Source organism: Symphalangus syndactylus, chromosome 2 (genome assembly GCF_028878055.3).
Source record: "Symphalangus syndactylus isolate Jambi chromosome 2, NHGRI_mSymSyn1-v2.1_pri, whole genome shotgun sequence".
NCBI classification, from domain to species: Eukaryota; Metazoa; Chordata; class Mammalia; order Primates; family Hylobatidae; genus Symphalangus; species Symphalangus syndactylus.
In genome coordinates this window covers 130,357,528-130,379,092 of record NC_072424.2, presented here as the reverse complement: position 1 = coordinate 130,379,092, position 21,565 = coordinate 130,357,528, and the positions used below count along the sequence as shown (strand labels likewise).

Sequence of the window (21,565 nt, the reverse complement as noted above, 5' to 3'; positions counted from 1 at the left end):
AAAGATATCAAGCGCTTTCTCAAGAAGTCTAAACTTTATAAATAACATAAAAAAAAATCTATAAATCCTGACCAGTCTCCCTCAAATTAAGTTATTTGCTACCGACTTGGCAGCCAAAACGGTTTAGGATCTTTTGGAAGTTGATGAAAAAGGAGCCGGCGGATTTTGCTTTTGGCTCTTTTCTCTGTATCACGCCCTTCCTGGGACCATCAGGGAACCTCCCAGCCTTTCAGGATAGGTTCCGCTCAGAAAGGTCACCCGGGCAGTGGAAACCCTGGGCAAAAGTTAGCTGGCAGGACAGCGCAGCTCCTCCAGGCAGCGGACGCAGTGCGTCCCAGCTCTCAGGATCATTTCCTTCCCACCTCGACCCCCGGGAGGTGGTCCCGTTATAAAGGCACGCTGAGCGGGTAGGTCACAGCAGAGCTTTGCAGCTGCGGAGAAACGCCCAAGGCCGTGCATCTCCAGGAGGTAGGGAAGCCTGCGAGCCTCCGGGTCCCCGCCCCCAACTCTTCCAGGCACCGGCGCATCCCGGAGCCGGGCGCGGGGCGCGGGGCACTGAGCCGGGGAGGGGGTGTGGCGGGCCAGGGCGGTGCAGGGACCCTGCCCAGAGGCTGAACCGGCCTGGGCGACCTTCCTTCCCGACAGGGGCAGTAGCTGCGGTGGGGAGGGCGAGGGGGGAGGCCTCACCCCTCAGCGTGCAGCCAGGAGGAGGAACCGGTCGCGGAGGGTGGGGAGCGCGGCTGAGCAGCCCGGCGCGGGAGTGAGTGTGGGCGAGCCAGCCAGGGTGAGCGCGGGCGCCGGGCCGCGGCCGCCGGCCGCAGCGGGCTGAGATTGTTGTCCTCTGTCACCAGGGCGGCTGGGCTCCCGCAGTCCTGAAGACCGCGCCCGATCCCGGCGACAGGGCGGGCGGACAGCCGTGCATCCCCGCGGTCCCGCCGAGCCGGGGCGCAGCGAGCCGGGAGGAGGCGTTCGCTGGCTTCGCCTTGCTTCTGGGAAACTGAACGAGGCCAAGTGAAAGGTAAAAGGAAAGACAGAGACTGGGAGACAGGGAGAGACAGAGACAGGGAGAGGAGAGAGAGGTGCAAGACGAACACATTGCAGACAAATTGTCAGCAAGTTTGTGCCTGCACGCTGGGGCTCTGCGTGCTTGATGGGAGGGGGTGGTGGCAGTGATGTGTGTACGTGTGCGATACTCATAGATAAGGAGACTAGGAGGTTGGGGAGCCTCTTTGCATCTCGTACGTAGATGTCCCTATTAATATCCCCCTCTCTGAGTTGTCATTTCCGCTTGTGGCACATCCCCTGGGCTCCAATGGTGCAGAAGCAAAAGGCAGCCAGCCTCTTATTGTGATGGTCGGTACTGTTGCTACTATCAGATGGGAGAGGTAGGGCGTTGAACAGATTCTAGGAGCCTCCCTTCCTCCACCCCCTGACTATTTTAGGAAGGGCTGGGGGAGGGAAATGGCTTGAAGGCTGCGCGGAGGCCCGGGCGCGTCAGACTCCAGCGGCGCTGTCATGGTGCAGTTGCTTCCCGGCAGAGCCTGCACTAGAGGGCAAGATAACTTTCGTCTCCCCTTTAGAAAGATAACGTTTCACATAGAGAGATCTTGCATTGCTGGCGGAGGAGTTCTGGGAAATGGTGGTGCATAGGCGGCCAGGTGCATCATCGCAACGGGCAGGCATCCGTGCAAAACGAAGCAGCCATCAGCCGCACAGGAAGGAAAGCCCCTTGGGAAGGGAGGCTGGGTGTGCTGACTGGGATCCCAGACTTTGGATGCTGGAAGCTCTGCCCCCTTCCGTAAATAGAGTCAGGTCCAGCCCAGAGGGAAATATCAGCAATGAAGCCTTAGCATCCTGGAATATTCATTTCTGAGCTTTTCGTTTTGGGGTGGAAAACTTGTATCTGAAATGTTCCTGTGAATGTTAAGAAAGTTAAAAATGAATTATTTTTCTCTTCTTTAATGCCCATCCATTTTTTGTCTTGATCTGAGAATGACTTTCCTAAAGACAACATTCGTATACAGAAGCCAGACCTATGCAAGAGAAAGTATAATAATTTTCAGTGAGGCAAAGGTCATTAATATGACCTACATCTTCATAAAATGCGAATTTAATCACGAGTCATGACTATTGTTCTTTGAGAGGCTTTTTATTCCCCATGGTGAAAAAAGATTTGTAGTATGGATAAAAAGTTCCTGACATCACCAGAACAGTGTGACAAAATACGTATCTATTTTTTCTTTTCTGTTCATTACTTTGTGGCAGATTTAGAACAAAATGTGCGAGATCTATACTAACTTAATATGTTTCATGTTGAAGATTAAGAAACAGCTTCAGACTGACCCAGATAATAATATTTGCTAGGCTTTGAAAATATTTGCCTAGCTCTTATTTTATAGTCTCACTTTCATCTTTCTGAACTAACGATTTTCACAAACTGGATTTCTTCTGTCCTCATTGACCTCATTTAAGAACTCTTTTTTACTTGAGTCCTTCCTGCCAGGGAGTGGGGATTGGAAAAAGCTAGTTTGCCATTTAAAAATGTTCAAGAATTGTTTGGTGCTGCACTGGGCCTACTTTCTGATAACTATGCTGCACACACAGCATCTTGGAAATGAAAGGAGGTGTGACTGTCACAGGATGTAGGAAGCCCATAACTGGGCAAGGTTGGTGGCATTTTCACAACTCCAGCTCTAGCTACTGCAGCCACACCCTGTGGTCTGAATGTGACAGGCATGCACAGCCCAAACGCCTCTGCAGGGTCCTCTGTGTGTCTCCTCTTAAATATGTACTTCCTTGTGGTCTAATCTAAGGAGAACTAATGTGTGGCAAGGTGTGCAATATATACTCTAGCAAGGGATACAAAGAAGGTTGCAGATGTCTTTGGGCGTAAGTTATACTTTAGGCTTACAATAAACAAAATTTAATTATGACACTGAATATCTTTCATGCTGATCGGCTATACACTTTGTCTTTTGCTTACTTGTTCATGTTCTTCTAGGGAAAAGATCATTTCTTATTGTTACTCTGTATAATTCATACTAGTGAATAAGAAACAGCATTGTTCCCTGATAACCTGCACACATATATTAGTAATACACTTATATTAATTCAAAGATATCCCTGTTCTTCTCTACCTTTTAGCCATCTTAGTGTTCATTAATTAGTACCATTATTAATGGGTGAATAGAGAAAAAAATAATTAAATTTAAAATTAAACACTATGTGAACTCTCTTCAGCAAAAGACTTGAATAGAAGGGAAACTGAAATTTATTCATGACTAAAAATTTTGTTCAATAGTGGGTTTCAATATTAGTGCTATTCTTATACATGTTTAGACATTTAATTAAGTAATATCTGTACTTCCTGCTGTTGTGAATCTGTTTATGTATTTATGTTCTCAGTTCATTTTCTTTTTGGTTAGAAATGAGCCACGTTGTCTCTGGTCGTTGCAGGGTTTGCAGTTTTCTGCAGTAGTTTCCTAATACCTAGAAATTGAGTTGCATTGCTTATATCTATTCCTGTGGCTCAGTAGTATTTCTTCAGTGCTTTTCTTAGTGTATTCCTTTTTAGTCACACAAACAAGAAACTGCTTTTAAGAGCCAATGTCCATTCTGCCAAGAGACGGAGAAAATTGAGTTGTGCTATTTCACAACTGTGCTTTTTCACAGGGAGTGATGTTAAGAAGAGTATGTCTTTCAACTGGGAGCATCCCAAATAGCAGATAGTCCAAATTCCCTCTGTGTCCTGAACAAAAAAAAAAAAAATGCAGCAGATGGTTATTGATTGGGTGGCTGTTTTGTTTGCTTCCATAGTAGCCTGGACTTTTCCATTACAATACTTGCCCTCCTTTGTTGTAACATTGTTTATATCATCTTCCTCTACTGGCACATAAGCTGTAAGAGGGGCTTGTCTCTCTTGTTGACTGCTGTTTACTCAGTACCATGGTCCCTTACAAATAGCTACTCAATACATATTTATTGTGAAATAATAAATACAGGAATCTTACCTTTCTGGATGTATTTAGCTGCATCATAATCTTAGTTCCTTCCCCTGGAAAGATTTGGAGATGGTGCAAGGACTATTTATTGGTATACAGCCCATCAGTGTCCACCAAATTCTCCAATTCCATCCCAGTGCCTAGCTTCACTCTTCATTCCTTCTCCTTCGTGCTCCCGCAGTATCCTGCACCTATTAAAAACTGTTTTAATAATCTTGGGAATAGTGAGTTCATTGATGTTCTGGATCTGCCTCTGGTGTTCTGGTTCTGTCTTGTCCATAGCCAGAACAGTGCTAGGTAAACAGTCAGTTGGAGGATCTCATGACCTTGCACCAGTCGTTGTTTCAGCTGTGCCTTGTGCTGCCATTGGTTTTGGAACTGAAGAGCACACTTGGGAATACCTCTGCATTTTAGGGCCATCTCTCATATTGCAGGTGGAGAAACTGGGACTGGGGAAGGAAAATGGAAACTAGTATTTGCTGAAACTCTGCTACATGCCAATCAATCTGCTATAAACATGACATATTTATCTTTTAAAAAAATTAATTTAAGCAGGATAAAATTAAACCTAATTTGACATAAGTATACCTCATTTTACAGATGAAGAAAGAAGGGCTCAGCAAAGCTCACTTTTCTTAAGCCTGCATGCGCAGTAAGAGATGGAATTAAGATTCAGCTCCAGGTCTTTCTTAGTCCAAAGTCTGTGCATTTCCTGGTACCACACTCTCCTCCAATAGGTAGTTGTTGAGGACCTTCATGCACAGAACCTGCTCAAAATCACCCAACTAGCTGGGATAAAGTTTAGCCTAGAACTGATATTTCCTAATTCCCAGTCTCCTTTTATTACCTTCTTTTAATTAACATTTTAAATTTCTTATCAAATCATGTAATAAGATAAAGTGTTAATAAAAAGCAAGAAAATCATGATTTCACAATATAGGAAATATGTGTACATGTGAATGATGAAAGCAAAATGTTTAATGTCTGAAAAAGGAAGGATATTGCATCCACTTTTTTTGCATTGAAGAGGAAGAGGTTTTCTGGGGATTTTGTCATAGATGTAAAGTGTTATGAACTTGGTTCAATGAAACAAAAAATATATATCAGAGGCCTGGGATGTGGTCAGGGATATACTTGGTGTCAATGAATGAGATTTTGCAATGTTATAGCCTCTATACCAGTGAAATGTTCACAGTTTGTTTAGTGTGGGGTTAGACTAGCAGTAGTGAAGGAGAGAAGCCGAATTGTACCTATGATAGTGTGGATCGTTAGTGTTAGAGGCCTCAGTGGAAAATGATGGTGAATGTTGGTTGGCGTATTTGGGAAAAGCTTCAAGTGGTATGTGGATCCTGGGTTAGGTATTTCGATTTGTTCAGCTGAAAGTGTTCTTCAGAGGGGTGATGTGAAGGGGCAATGAAGAAATTGCTCCTGAGTTGTTCCAAAGATATGAAGGGGAGAGTGTTTGGATGTAAAACCTGCAGAGTCCCTCTTCTGCTGAGCTCAATTAATGGCACCCCAAATCCTGAGAGTCATCTGAGATTCCTCAGATATACACTCTGGAAACCCCACCTCCTTCTACCTATACCCACCCCCACCCCTGGGTGACCAGTCATCAAGTCTTACAAATTTTGCTCCCTAAAGCTGTGTTATATTTGATTCTCTGCTCACTCTGCTCCCTCTGTCTGATTTCCATCTTTTGTCCTCTTCCACCTGGATTCCTGAGATACCTTCCTAACTGATCTTTCTGGATCTTCCAGTTTTGTCCTTCTTAAATACACCCTTTAAAACCATAGCTAAAATAATCCCAATTATACCTTCTCACTTCCAGCTTAAAATCTCTCAGTGGCTTCCTGCTGCCTGCTAGAGAGCCAGAACCAAACTTCTGAGCATAGCACCCAGGGCCCTCCGCCATCCGGACACCACCTCACTCTCTGCCCTCTTTTCCACAATGTCACCTTGTAGAGTTTCTCAGTGTCTGACTGGTGATAGTTCCATGTGCCTGTCATGCTGTTTCTCATGCCCAGGCCTTTGCTCAAGCTCTTCACCCTGCCCAGGATGTGTCTTTCATATGTTTCACCTCAGTGACTAACCCACTTACCAAGACTCAGCTCGGGTGTCTGCTCCTTGCCAAGAAGGACACCTTTCCAGAACACCCACACTGGCTTAGCCACCATCCTCTTTATCCTCGCATCTTGGTATATGCACTTAGCCCTGGTATTTTTATATTATCTTTTCTGTGTTTTATCTCCCACTGTGTCCTAAGCTCCTCAAAAATAGTCTCTGTGTCATATCCACCTTAGCAATCCCAGCATTTGAGCTCTGGCACTCTGAATGTGTTAGTTATGCTGTGAAAGTAAAACTGGATGAATACTGGGCACATGCAGGGAAATTCTGAGTTTAATGTAATGTGAGAGAGAGAGAGAGAGGGCGTGCACAGTATTTCAGATTAATCTACCAAGCTATGTGAATGTGAATTAGAAGAGGATAGAGGCAGAGTGATTTCTGTTGCGATGATTTACTGAAATCCCTTTTAATTCCATAGTTCCTGATTGAAGGTAGGGACTGTGTGTTAATCATCCGTGGGCTCCAGTGCTGACCCAGCTTGGAGTGGGGTATCTGAAATGAAGTGAATGTCTTTAATATACATGTAGATAAATGATATAGATAATAGGTAGATTGGTCGATTGATTGATTTTGGAAAGTTATATTTTTGCATTTGAAAACCTAACTTCCTAATAGCTTAGGGGATCCATTTATAAGGTCCTTCGAGCACTTTTCACTATCTATTATTCTCACAAATTAAGATAGCTTTTGTATGTGGGCAGGTGGAATTTTTTTCCCCAGGAGATACAGGCTGCTAATGGGCACACAATTCCAGCAGGGCTATAGGTATGTATGTGACAGCCCAGCCACAAGTAATTATTTCTCCATGAAGAATCCCTTGGAGAGTCACCCACTGAGAAGTACCCCTCTAGCCTATAAGACACCAAGTATTGGGTCCTACTTCTAGTAAACACTCCTTTCAAGTAGCCAAGAGAAGTCTGCTTCTGTCTTCCTACCAATGACTGCTGTTCACTGCATCGCTGCCCCGTGTCTTGCTAAGTTAGTAATGCTTTCTTGCTCCAGTACATCCTTCTGATGCATTGCACATGGGGCAGCAGCAGTGTGCAAAGGTTTGCATCCTTTTTTTTTTTTTTTTTAGGTAATAGGCTAAAAAGCATGTTACTAGCTTTGCATTCATACATTCTGACCAGATACCAATATATAATAGTATTAGTAATGCCATTTTAAAATGAATTGTAATTCATAATTGCACTCTATTACTTAACCAATCCTTCATGAGCAATGTTCTTTTATGGACTATAATCCAAGTTATAATAGAATTTTTACAGCACTCACAGACTCCTCTCATTTTCTTTTTTCCTTCAGGAAGGTGTACCATCTCACATGTATGAGCTTTCTTTAGGAGTTTTGCTTTTGCCATTCTTCCCTTCTTCCTCTCTTCCCCCATTTCTTTTTTTAACCTTCATCATCATAACCTAGAAATGCAATGGGAACTGTAATCAAGTGTCACCCTCCTGTGGGCCTCTTCGGAGGCTGTTTCTTTCTCTTGGTGCATTATTCACCCCCCTCTTCTTTCTGTCTAATTATTTCGTTTATGGCACTACCTTCTCTTCAGCTAACTGTAGGGTTAGGAAATTCTTATCTAAAGTACATTTTGCAATATCAAGATTTCAACAACGACTCTCCTACCTCTTCCCAAGGCCCACCACACCCCCCCACACCCCCACCCTCCCACCCCCCCACCCCCGCCACCATCAATGAAACTTAACCAGCCAGGCGCAGTGGCTCACACCTGTAATCCCGACAGTTTGGGAGGCCAAGGCGGGCAGATCGCTTGAGGTCAGGAGTTTGAGATGAGTCTGGCTAACATGGCGAAAACCCGTCTGTACTAAAAAACACAAAAATTAGCCAGGTGTGGTGGTATATGCCTGTAATCCCAGCTACTTAGGAGGCTGAAGCATGAGAATTGCTTGAACCCGGGAAGTGGAGGTTGCTGAGATCATGCCACTGTACCCCAGCCTGGATGACAGAGTGAGACTGTCCCAAAACAAAAACAAAAACAAAAACTTAACCAATGCAGAGAATTTAGAAGGAAAATGTCCACTCTGCTTAGCCCACCCCACCCTAGCCTTACAACTTTTGAGTCTTTATATACAGGGAGGAAAAAACTAAACCATACCCATTTGGCTTCTAAAATTGGAGTACTTGAAACTCAAATTTTTAGAATGAAATGGTTTTTACATTTATACTGCTTTAATTCATCAAATTGGTATGAGAAACAAGGATTTGGTCCCATTCCTGGAAAGAGTACAACACAACAGAGCAAAACGTGTGCAAAGCAGGCTAAATTAGCAGACAAGAGAACCCGTGCATATTGAAAACTAGAATTGAGTGTTTTTAGAATAAGGGAAACCACTTGCATAGATCAATGGAAAAAGTTTACAGTTTAAAAAGAAAACATGGAATGAAAGTGAACATTTCTTCTTTTAGCAACCCAATTTTATTTTATATGTCTCATTTATATATTTATTTTATTAAATATCATGGGAATTCCTAACATTTGCATAGTACTTTGTAGTCTATAAGTGCTTTTCAGTAAGTTGTTTCACTTGATAATGGACTAGGCATTCAAATTAAATAGAAATATTTTTCCTTTTAGCACTGTGGTGACCTTCGTAGATTTTTTTTTTTTTTTTTATGTTGTACCTTTTCTTTTTTGTTTTTCAGGTTCTTGAGTTCACGTAAGAGGACAGTCTTAAAACGGAAGAAGAAAAAGAAGCAGTTCAGTCTTTGGGAGAGCTGCCTCCTTGTTGAGTGCTGCAAAGGCCTGGAATTCATTTATGACAGAATAGATCTAGAAAAGTCCAAGCATGTTTTCTAGAGTAGTGTAGCCCTGTGGTGCCTCCAGTGAAGAGTCTCTTGGTGTTGGCTTCGTGCTTCCAGAGGGACCATGGCAACCTCCAGAGGGGCCTCCCGGTGTCCTCGGGATATCGCCAATGTGATGCAGAGGCTGCAAGGTAAGGGGAAGAAATTTCAGAGTTTAAAAAAATTCAAATACCATCTTAACCCACAATCAGTTAAATTTGTTTGGGGTTTTAACTCAATTTCATGGAACTATAGCCAAGAATGGGATGGCATCTTTTATTCTAGTGTTTTCAAACAGGGCCATGCTGTCTTCAGATGCTGTCTTCATTACACAGAAGGAAAAGATAAAAATACAGCTTTTTTTTTTTTTTTGTAATTTTGTGTCTACATTAGCATGTCTTACATGGTTATTCATTGTCCAGTTGGGAATTAAGAGTTATTGCCAAATGTGCTGCTGCTGTCGTTCAATAATACCAGTGACAATAGATCCTCAGTTGTTTTGAAAGATTATGGACAAGTTGTGGACATATAACTATATGCTATTGTCAAATAGATGAACCAGTGGCATTTCCCAACTAGAAGACCCTTAGATATTTAGAATTTTTTTTAAGAAAAATGAGGCAAAAGAGGCCAAAAGAGATGAAACGATGTGGTGAGATGAATGGTTCGTGGCAGGGTACAGACTAGTCCTGCATCTCTCAGTGATGCTCTTCTCCAACAACAAACAACAGTGGTTCTCTTCTCTGCTTTCGATTTCTTTAAGATGGAATCTTGCTCTGTCTTCCAGGCTGGAGTGCAGTGGCGCTATCTTGGCTCACTCCAACCTCCACCTCCCTGTTCAAGCGATTCTCCTGCCTCAGCCTCACGAGTAGCTGGGATTACAGGCATGTGCCACCATGCCCGGCTAATTTTTGTTTTTTTAGTAGAGATGGGGTTTCACCATATTGGCCAGGATGGCCTCAAACTCCTGACCTCAGGTGATCTGCCTGCCTCGGCCTCCCAAAATCCTGGGATTATGGGCATGAGCCACTGTGCCCGACTGCTCTTCTCTGCTTTCTAGAAGAGAACTAACAGGGAAATACTAAGAAACCCATAGGTGAACAGATTCTAATTGTCAATTTTCTTTACATTTATGTTTCAATATTCCTTGAAACAAATATAATTATCACCTGTAGTTATCTAAAAATATTGCTTCTTTGTCATAATCCCAATGATACATTCATTGCTTCATTGTCAGAATCCTAATGATATATTCAATGTCATAAGCCCAGCCTTCAAATGCATGGTTTTAAGGTATAAAAATACCCCAATTTAGAAGAGTTTTGTGCTAGTCTTTGCTAAGAGAGCTTAAAAATAATGTTATAGCTTGACTTTTAGGTTTTCTAGTATCTCCAACAAACGATCATTTGGTTTCGCACAGTATCAATGATATTAATTTGTCACAGACCCACTTTCATTGCTTACAATGTATTTGCTGTGCATAGCAGTAATTTCCAGTTAAGCATTCTTGACCTTCAAATACATACCAAGCTCTTAAATCTGGATATTCATGACCCAGAACGTACTCACAGCCATAGAAAATCAGGATATTGGTGGAACTAGGATTTTCTCCATGTCTGTCCAGAGATCACCAAATTGATAGAGAGCTTCTGTGTTCAAGTGACCCCCCCACTCATGTTTATCTGCCTGGACTGGTTTGTGTTGCTTCAGTGTGAGTGGTACATGTTTCCTATTTCTTGTTGACCAATCCCACATGTGATGCCAGAAAGAGCCTTGTTAGATAAAAGATCCTTGCTGAATATACAGATGAGTCTAGACCTTTTCCATGGGCTGAAAATTTCTCTGCTTGGGTCTGCCCAGCACCAAGGATCTCAGATTTAAGTTGTACATCTTCACCTGGGTAGACGCAATGCTGAATTTGAGTTCCATTCCACTGTCTATGTTTGTCTTGGCTGTTTGTCTGAGGGTAAATTACTGAACCGTTTTGTGCCTCAATGACATCATCTATGAAATGATGGACAGGAAGCCTGTGAGTCCCTTACAAAAGTGTGGGGAAGATAATAAGGTAATAAAGCAGATTTTCCTTTGAGTATATTAGATGTGAATATTCTCTGGATGACATATGTGTTGACCATAAGTGAAAGTTGCAAACAGCAAATTTGAATAAACTCAATCAGAATCAGACTGTGTTCCTACAAACACTCTACTCTTCATTCTGATATTAGTTTAAGTGGAAGTCCTTTTATTAAGATAATTGGGTTGGGGTGAGAGGAAAGTGAAGAGTATGGATGATTTAATGTTGTATTTTATTATGTTTTTATAGTAGATTTAGTTTTGCTTGAGAAATCTGTGGCATGGAGGAAAGAGCTGGAGCCTCCCACCCTATCACACACTAGGCCTGTGATGGTGGATGCCCTATTTAACATCTACGTGTCTAGGTGCCCCATTTGCAAAATGTGGATTGCCCCCATCTGCTTAGCCCCTCTCAGAAATGTTGTGAAGCTCAATGAGATAATTTACTAAAGGAGCTTTAAAAATTATAAATGCTGTGATATGGTGAGCCATTCAAATAGTCATGGAAGAAAACTGGATGAGAAGGCACGGCCTGATAATTTTTTGCAATTTTTTCCTGCAAATTTTTCTAACTCTCCAGATTTTTGGAGTAATGTTAATAGTTTCGTACACTCTGCGCTGTATAAAACTAGTAATTTTATTATGTAATAAAGTAACCATACTTATTGCATTAATTAGCTTTTCTTTCTATAAAAGAGAGAGTTATAAGGTGGCATAAGGGTACCTGACAAAGTTAGAAGAGTAAGCCTTAAAATTCAGAAGACAAAACTCCTGAGCACTAGATACTTATCACTAGCCTTTGGTATCAATTACTTCATGTCTATAGGTTATATTGGCTACAAAATGTAAAGTCTGTACTGCTACAAAATGTAAAACAGCTAGCCTGCATCAAAGGAAACTGGGTGAAATGTCAGGAAGTGAAAGTGATATGGCAAGTGTGTCTTAACAAATTGATCAGCTGGATTAATTCTGCTGGTTCAGTTGGTGACATGCAGGTCTCTTGCTCTCAGTTGTCACTGTGCATATTTACTAATGCTTTAAGTCCAAAGAGGGCCCAATCTCCACAGAAAGAGATCTGTCCTCTGTCAAGGGTATTTAGTAACCCTGCTTACTTGCTGGAACCTCCAAACAGGTGCCCAAGATCCTAATAAATGGAGGGCTGGTGTTATTGCCCAGATAATTAAGACAAATTTGAAGAAAAGTAAATTTCCATTAACGTAAACAGAACCAGAGTTGCTAATTTTCAAAGTTCAAATTCATAAGAACATTCTCCTAGAATCCTTTTTCTTTGCCTAGATATGTATAATGAGTAATTAATGTGTTTGGGGTTTTTTTTCCCCATTTTTGGGTTTCATTGTCATTTCAGACCTGTGCATAACTAATAAAGAGCATGCAGCTTTGAATAATGGCAACTTGGCATTACTCCCTTGCTTATTTAGCTTACACCCATAATTGCTGACTATTTTTCCTGCTTTTTTTATTTCGAGGGCTAGGAAATTAAAGCACACACAGAGATTGCTATATAATTTAGCTGTAACAGTAGCCGTTCAATATTTCACCTTTGCCAATATTTGTGCTTGTTTGAGCATAATGTTTTAGGCTGGGATACTGAATTATGGATGAGCAGTCAGACTGCAATGCAGAGTTTCGTTTGCTTTTAAGAATAATGAATGTTTCTGAAACTTTAATCAATTTAAATATAACCTTAAAAGCAAATACAGGACAATAGTATAATAAAGGAGTATTAAAACTTTAAGTGCACATAATTAGTACATACATTTTCTGCTATTGAAGACTAACTAAAGGGGATCCATTTAACAGGTGGCTTATGGAGTCACTTAGTTTAGTCACAACTAAGAAAATAAATGGCTGAACTCTTCAGATTATAAACTTTTAGATAGTGACAACATTTTAAGGCTTTTTTGTAATTTTTCATAGTTACTTAAAAAGAACTTGTTGACTGACTTTTATTAACTACATTTTAAATGTGAACATACTATATTGAACTTTATGTTTCTAAAATGAACATATCAGTGTTGGTTATTGTAGGATGGGGTGACATCAATGCAATCTTATAGAACAAGTGGTAAATGCCAGAAAACATTAAAATGTGCATGCTTAGGTGTTGTATATACAAAAAAATTAATAGGAGAGTAGGATTATTCACTGCAAGGACAAATTTTGATTTCTAAACCTTGTGAATAGATTCAAAGAGAAACAAACAAACAAAAAAGGATAAGCATTTACCCTTGGAGATATAGCTATGAAATTTGCTAATTGTTCAGTATAAAGTAATCACAATCTCCTCTTGAAATTTTTTTGAGTAATAAAAACCTTAAACCTTTTTTGTTTTAAGTATAAGATTTCCTATAAGTTCATTACACACAAAAAAAACTTCAGACTAACAGAAGTATACTGAAAAGTCGAATGAAATAATAATAAATAATTGATGAAAATGTAACTTTCTTTTAATTTAGCATCATTGGCTATGATCATAGCTTGGGAAAGAAAAAGCTTGGCATCCTGTGAAGATTGAAATGTTTTTAGTATGCCTTGATTAATTTTTATACTAATGATTATTGGCCGCATGTATATCTTCTTCTTTTGCAAAGTGTCTGTTCATGTTTTTTGCCCACTGTTTAATGGCGTTGTGACTTTTTCTTGTAAATTTAACTTCCTTATAGATGCTGGATATTAGACCTTTGTCATTGCATAGTTTGCAAAAATTTTCTCCCATTCTGTAGGTTGTCTGTTCACTGTGATGAGTTTCTTTTGCTGTGTAGAAGTTCTTTAGTTTAATTATATCCCATTTGTCAATTTTTGCTTTTGTTGCAGTTGCTTTTGGTGTCTTCATCATGTAAACTTTGTCTGTGCCTGTGTCCTGAATGGTATTGCCCACGTTGTCTTTTGGGGTTTTTATAGTTTTGTGTTTTACATTTCAGTCTTTAATACATCTTGAGTTAATTTTTGTATATGGTGTAAGGAAGAGGTCCAGTTTCAGTCTTCTGCATGTGGCTAGACAGTTATTCCAGCACCATTTATTGAATAGTGAAGCCTTTCCCCATTGCTTGTTTTTGTCAGGTTTGTCAAAGATCAGATGTTTGTTGCTATGTGGTCTTATTTCTGGGTTCTCTGTTCTGTTCCATTGATTTATGTGTCTGTTTTTGTACCAGTACTATGCTGTTTTGGTTACTGTAGCCCTGTAGTATAGTTTGAAGTCAGGTAGCGTGATGCCTCCAGCTTTGTTCTTTTTGCTTAGGACGCCTTGGCTTTCATATGAAAAAAAGCTCAACATCACTGATGATTAGAGACATGCCAATCAAAGCCAAAACCATCTCACAACAGTCAGAACGGCTCTTACTAGAAAGTAAAAAAAGTAACTGATACTAGCGAGCTTGTGGAGACAAAGGAAGGCTTACATGCTGTTGGTGGGAGTGTAAATTAGTTCAACCTTTGTGGAAGACAGTGCGGTGATTCCCCAAAGACCTAAAGACAAAAATACCATTCAACCCAGCAATCCCATTACTGGGTATATACCCAAAGGAATATAAATCATTCTATTATAAAGAAACATGCACTCATATGTTCATTGCAGCACTACTCACAATAGTAAAGACGCTGCATCAATCTAAATGCCCATCAATGGTAGACTGCACAAAAAAAATGTGGTACATATATGCCATGGAATATTATGCAGCCATAAAAAGAAAAAGATCATGTTTTTTGCAGGGACATGGACGGAGCTAGAGGTCATTATCCTTAGCAAACTGATACAGGAACAGAAAACCAAATACTGTATGTTCTCACTTATAAGTGGGAGCTACATGATGAGAACACATGGATGCATAGAGGGGAACAACAGACACTGTGGCCCATTGGAGGGTGGAGCCTAGGAGGAGGGAGAGGATCAGAAAAATAACTAATAAGTACTATGCTTGATATCTGGACGATGAAATAATCTGTGCAACAAACCTCCATGACACAAATTTACCTATGTAACATACCTGCACATGTACCCCTAAACTTAAAAGTTAAAAAACTTTATACTTTATTACTCTAACTTAATGACTCTTCTTGTTAAAACACAAAACAGTGTCAAAAACTCATTGATTATATTTAGGCTGAAATCCCTTTGGGTTTAATCTCTCTTTTCCCACATAAATGTTGTGTAAAATTATCTCAAATTTAAGTATGATACAAAACAGTGATCATTTCTTTATATTTTGGAACATCATAGTTAAATACATTTTTGATAAATAAATGAATAAATCATTATGCCTAACTTAATGAATTGAAGATAAAATTGATCAAGGCAATTAACCAATTAAACCTATTACATTGGGTCCTACTTTACCTGCCCTCTTTTTGAAGAATGTATATCTGAATTTTGGTTTTAATCAAGAGTGGTTTTTTACTATAAAATCAGTTTAAAGATACACATCTTGCCTGAATGAGTGATGTGTTTGTTGTTTTTGTAGATACAATGTTTTAAGCACATTTTCCTTTTAAATGGTGTATTACTTGTTCACATTACTTTTATTAGTAAACTTATGAAAGTTTATTTACATTTGTGTAGTGCTTGGTCCTCTAAGCCTCTCTGTCTGCAAACCTATTTCATCCATTGCGCTTCATGGAGAAAGTGCTTCAGGCCTTCAGGGTCTTCAGTGACCTATAAAATATTGGCTCTCGAATAGAAAAAGAAAACTGTTAAATCAAAAAAAAAAATAGCAAAGGTTTACAAATACTAAATTATGGCAAACAGTCAAATGTAAATCAAATCAATTCACAAATTATACATGTGTCAATATATTTTATATGGCATGTAAGTACACTTTATTGCACCTTTGATATAGTGTGTGGCAGGCCTCTGAAAGTAAGAGTGTCTAAGGTCTACAAATAAAACATAAAGGATCCCTCTATATCATATTACCTCCACATGAATTTTTTTAAACATATTACCTTAATTTTGTTACTCTTATGATGTAACATTAAACACACATAACAAAATTACTTCTTTGATCTCCCTATTAAAGTCCCAACTTCTTTGGCTGGGATTCCATATTCTAAGTCCATTTTAACTGTAACAGCTCTTTTTCCTCTAGCTCCCCTATATATCCACCTGTGTCAGCCAAATGTCACTACTTTCCATGCTCAGATGTCCTGACTCTTTCATCTCCTTCTGGGTCACCTTCTGGAATGAGCTCAAGTCACTGTTCCTAACACCTGACTTATCTTCAAGGCCTAACTTCAATGCAACCTCCTCAGCAAAGGCTTTATTGCCAATACAATCAGAAATTTCCTCTCCTTCCTCTAAACCCCTCTAGCTCTTTGTAGCACAATATGACAATTATCTTGTGTTGCTTTGTATTGGGTTGCATGTACGTGTCTAACCTATTCACCCAGAATATAAAAACCTTGAGGACAGGAGTTGGGTCAAACTCACATCAGTGCCCTACACATTGTCTAGCATAGTGCATTTCATAATATGGACACTTCATAAGTATTTGTTAAGTGCATATAAGTAGTTAATATTATATTGATTTTCAATGGGGGAAGCTGGGAGGCCAGAATAGAGGTTATTTTTGACAAGTCAAGAGACAGATGATGGGTTGAATGGTGGATGAGGAGAGAGGTGGTATCATTCTAGATATATTTTGAAGGTAAGACTAAAACAATGTGTTGATGAATTAGGTTTGGTGTATAAGAGAAAAAAATTAAAGTTGGTCCTCTCATTTTTAGTTTTGAAATAAAGAAAAACCGTTATGGGGAACAGCATTGAGGAGGAAAACTGAGAGCTTATTTTGGACATGTTACATTTTAGATGCCTGGTAGACTTCCAGGAAAGGAGTTGAGTATATGTATGTGACTGTAGAGATCAATGGAGGAGACACAGCAGGAGAAAACATTTGGACGTTGTCAGCACAGAGATAGTGTTTAAAGCTGTGAGATTGGTTGGCACTACCCAGGGAGCCAGGACAGATAAGAAGAAAAGAGGTTTATGAAATGGGGCAGTCAACATTGAGAGAAGTGGGGAATGAAGAGAGTCCCACATATGAGACTAAGAAGCTGCAGCCTGTGTGGTAGGAAGAAAAAAGACAAAAGGAAGGTCTGAAAGCCAAAGAAAGAATGAGTTCAAGGAGGGAGTGATCGACTGTGTTAATGTTGTTAATTTTCTTTACATGTACATGTTTCTACATGTTCATAATATATAAAAAGATTATGTGTATTTTATATATAAATATCAGGTCTGCGCAGGTGCGCGTGTACCTGCCCATCACTTAAAATCATTTCTGGAAAAATAAAAAAATGGCTTTGTGCATTGCCCATAAGGAGGTTCAAGATGCTCAGAAATTCACTGGTTAAGAGCAATTCTTTAAGAACTCATTAAATATGATTATATACCTTATGTAAAGCCCATTTAGAAATAAGTCCTAAGAGTAAGACATCTCTTCTTTCAGGCCCTCCCTCAATCAGCCTCCTACTCTTGTGGAGTTGGGGACCGTGCTATGAGCTGACGATGACCCTTGTGAAATTCTCCTGTCAGTACCATCTTGGACACTTGTGACTGCCCCGCCTCTCAGTGCCTTCTTTCCTTGGGCACCCCTCCCCTTAGACGTCTCCACTTGCACCCCTTGACATTATTTCTCTAGATCTTTGCTATGTAACTAAACTTGTATTATTCCTGCTTGTGTTTTGGGGAAGAACTTTATGGAGTCAGAAATGTCTATTTTCCTTGCTTTGGTCATTGTTTAATTAGCTCTGCCAGGGCTCAGATTCATGAAAAGAAAAGAGAAAGTATGGCACTACAGGTGACTGGATTGTCTGCAACATTGTAAACTCTGGGATTTCCTCTCCATCAAAACCTGGATGGAACCCTCCCCAAAAGTAAGGCAATTGAATTGGGGTAATTGCATCTGCATCTGGAAAAACTCTATTAGCCACTGTGCCGGTGGCTATGTGACCCTGTCTGTGTTGGATCAGACCTGAGGCCTTGGGTTGGCCTCTGTAAGAGGAGTGAAGACCACCCCAGTGCCCATGAAGTTGAGAGTTCCATGAATGTATAATTTAAGGTAATATGTACTTATAAAGAGGGGAACCAGACTTTCAGTTTCATATGACAAACCCCTCATATATCTTAAGAAACTTAGAAAAACAATTCACATCCCAGATTATTATTATTCTCTTTTATATTCTTTCAGATTGGGGCTAATGAGGATATTACACTTTGTGTGTGTGTGTGTGTGTGTGTGTGTTTGATTCTCACACCTAAATGTCTAGTTTCTGATCTTTGTATGACAGTCTGTAGTTTAATTAAGCAATTGCTAATCATAAATATTCAGTGTTAATCATAAGTATTCAGTTAATCATAAGTAGTAATTTATTTTAAATAGTTGAGAATTTACTGTATAAGAATATATGCAGCCTTCCCATAGTGCTGAGGATAGACAATGATAATTTTCTATTTGTTTCTTCTCAAATAAATACATGGAAACATCTCAAAGAAGTTGGTGACTGCCCCAGACAGATTCAGTTTCAAATTATCCATGTACAATTTTGAATTATTTTGATGTCATGAAGTTTGTTAAGTATTCAACAAATGGTTTCTGTGGTAACTTATGTTCTTTTTTGTTTTTTATTGTTCACAATGACCTTTTGGATTAAAAACAAACAATTCCTTCCTCTGCCGATATTAATCTTTCATATTTAGTAAACAGTGGTCTCCACCCACATTAAAAAAGTTGTTTACCTAGAATTATGCAATTGCCTTGCATTCATTTGCTTCCTTTCTCCTCACATGTGTCACTGGCACTTTGAGTTCCTTTCATCTGCCTATTCTTTATTCTACTGTTGACTTGTTTACTGACTTGGGAAGAATTTTGAGATTCTCAGGACCTATCTTGGTGTTCTTTGTTGTTGTCATTGTTGTTATTTGTTGATATTGTATTTGTTATATGTTGTTGTTGTTATAAGTTACGAGCCACTGTGTTCATCTTGCCAAGAATTACACTGATTCCGTATTCATGGCCTGCCCTTTCAGCTCCTTTACTTTTCTGGGGCTTCTCACAGATTATTTTCATTTTATCCAATTTTGGCTGATGTGAGCATTCCTTGCTTTACTATTCAACAGAAAAAAGTGGAATTCTTACAATACATCCAGAAACCTAGGAATTCAACTAGACCACATCCCAATAGTGTAATAAGACAGATCTTTCAAAACACAACTCCAGTTACATCCATTTTCTTCTTCCCTGTTTAGAAGCTTGCAAGGACTCACTATAACCTTCCAGATAAACTCATTATGGTTGGAAGGGTGTTCATTGCCTGACTTCGATTAACCTTCCTTCCTTCATTTCTACTCAGCCTCTATAAACTATGGTGTTGCAATCCCCCGAACAATTTCTAGATTCCTTCAAGCCAATCTCAAGCTCATCTCCCTGCCTTACATGTTCTTTTTACTTTTTGCCTTTCTCAAGCTTCAAGACTCAGCTCAAATCATGCCTCCTCTGTGAAGCCTTTCCTAATACCACCAGCCAGAGTGAGAGGATTCCTCGTTTGTACTCTACTTTGAACATGTTTCTATTAAGGTGTTGATTGCATTAGTCTGTAAGGGTTTATGTAAGTAGCTCTGTGCCCCATTAGTGTATTAGAACCTTGAAAGTAGGCATCTTGTCTTATTCAACTTTGGATATCTAGTACTAAGCACAAGCAGGTACTCATATTTTTTTCAGCTGACATTTAGTAGGTACTTGGTTTATTCAATCATACATTCATGCATTTCACAAATATTTGTTGGGCATCTACTGTGCTCAAGTCTTCTGAAAACAAATGTAAACATAACTTACAGACTTTGTTTCCTCATGGAGCTGTGGTCTATGAGAGTGACATAATAATTGGAGAAATTTAAAAAACTGAGTGGTAGATACTATGGGTAAGTATTTATTTAATGAATAGTTGAAAAAATAAAACTTCCACAAAAACAAGCACATATAATTAAGGAAATTAACCAGGGTAGCACACTACTGGATGGTCTAAATATTTTCATGTCATCTTTTACTCTGCAAAAACACCTTCCCTTTAAAAAGCACAAGTCCCTATAGGCTGGTGTGGTTGTTTACATGGGAAGGAACTTATAGTTCATAATTTGCTGTTCTTATTTTGCAGATGAAATAACAGAGTTCTAGAGTGGTTAAGTTGCAAACCGAGTTCCTAAGTAGATATTTGAGGGACTTCAGTCTCTGAGAGAATTGAGGGGTAACTCAATATTCATATATTCATGCATATTCTTTCAAGATTGTTCTTTTGCATAGCTGTTAATGACCACATGATCATTATGGATAGGTGGCAAGGCTGGCTACCTTATTTTCAGGACCCAGCACAAAATAAACAGTTATTAAGAGTAATTAATACACAACAGGGCATAAAACTGTGTGCAGGGCCCATCAGAGTGCAGGACCCTGTGCAACCACTCAGGTCACACACCATGAAGCTAGTCCTGGGAGGAGGTCAGAATTTGGAGGGCTTGGGACCCTGAAGACTTTAGGGTCATTGCAGAAGAGGAATTAAGAGGTAGAAAAGTATGAAGAAGAATGGAAGTAAAACATCAAAGAGAGCCATTAGCTGTTTCAGATTGTATCTGGAATCAGTCTTGTAAAAGGGAGACTCTCACATCCTCATCTCAATGCTCCCTTGACCAGAATCAACACTAGCTTTGTTGTTGTTGTTGTTGTTGTTTTGTTTTGTTTTGAGACAGAGTCTCACTCTGTCATCCAGGCTGGAGTGCAGTGGTATGATCACAGCTCACTGCAGCCTCAACCTTCTGGGCTCAAGCAATCCTCTCACCTCAGCCTCCTAAGTAGCTGGGATGAGAGGCATATGCCACCATGCCTGGCTAATTTTTAAAAAATTTTTTGTAGAGACGAGGTCTTACTATGTTGTTTAGGGTGGTCTTGAACTCCTGACATCAAGCGATGCTCCCACCTGACCTTCCAAAGTGTTGGGATTACAGGCGTGAGTGACTGTGCCTGGCCCAACACTAGCTCCTCAGCACTGTCAGGCAGCCTCTCTACAGCTTACTTATACAGAGGACCTGGGAGCCCACCCATCACTTACAACTTTATCTTTCTGGATTCAATATAACTTATTATAAAGATGATTTCATGGTTATTTAATGAGGTGAAGCTTGCCTATACATTTCTTTACAAGGAAAGATCATTTTGAATATTAATTATTTCAATATCAAGTTTCCCACGAAAAACATTTAGGTCACACTGAATAATCGCGATGAGAAACTAGTAATTACTTTGCTTATTTTTGGATCTGTTCATGCTAATTATATGTCTAATTTCTCTGTTCCAACAATTAGTAGGAAATGTGATACATGGCATATAAAAATACTGGTGAAAATTTCTGTCTCTGGACTTTGTCTTATTCAGTAAAGATGTAAAAAATTCCTAAAGAGTGCTTTGCTCTTGTGTCTGTAAAAGTCAAAAGGTGTGAAAACACTTTGTTGAGAAAGAATTGCCAAACTCTTGAGTAAGAGTCAGATATTCTGAGATCATTTT

General features: G+C 39.7%; 1 protein-coding gene across 4 annotated transcripts in view; it reads left to right on the top strand.

The window, feature by feature from the left end:
• The first annotated feature begins 257 nt into the window (after positions 1 to 257).
• Positions 258 to 21,565, top strand: part of SYNE1 (spectrin repeat containing nuclear envelope protein 1) — a 528,347-nt gene continuing 507,039 nt past the window's right edge. For 2 of the 4 annotated variants that reach the window (XM_055267440.2, XM_063632176.1), the window contains exons 1-2: positions 580 to 1,018; positions 8,793 to 9,082. In XM_055267440.2, coding sequence (XP_055123415.2) covers positions 9,016 to 9,082 — 67 coding nt within the window. In that variant the 5' untranslated portion in view covers positions 580 to 1,018; positions 8,793 to 9,015. Of the gene's footprint in view, positions 469 to 579; positions 1,019 to 8,792; positions 9,083 to 21,565 lie in introns of those variants that run through there. The other 2 variants (XM_063632191.1, XM_063632173.1) reach the window with 2 other exon arrangements.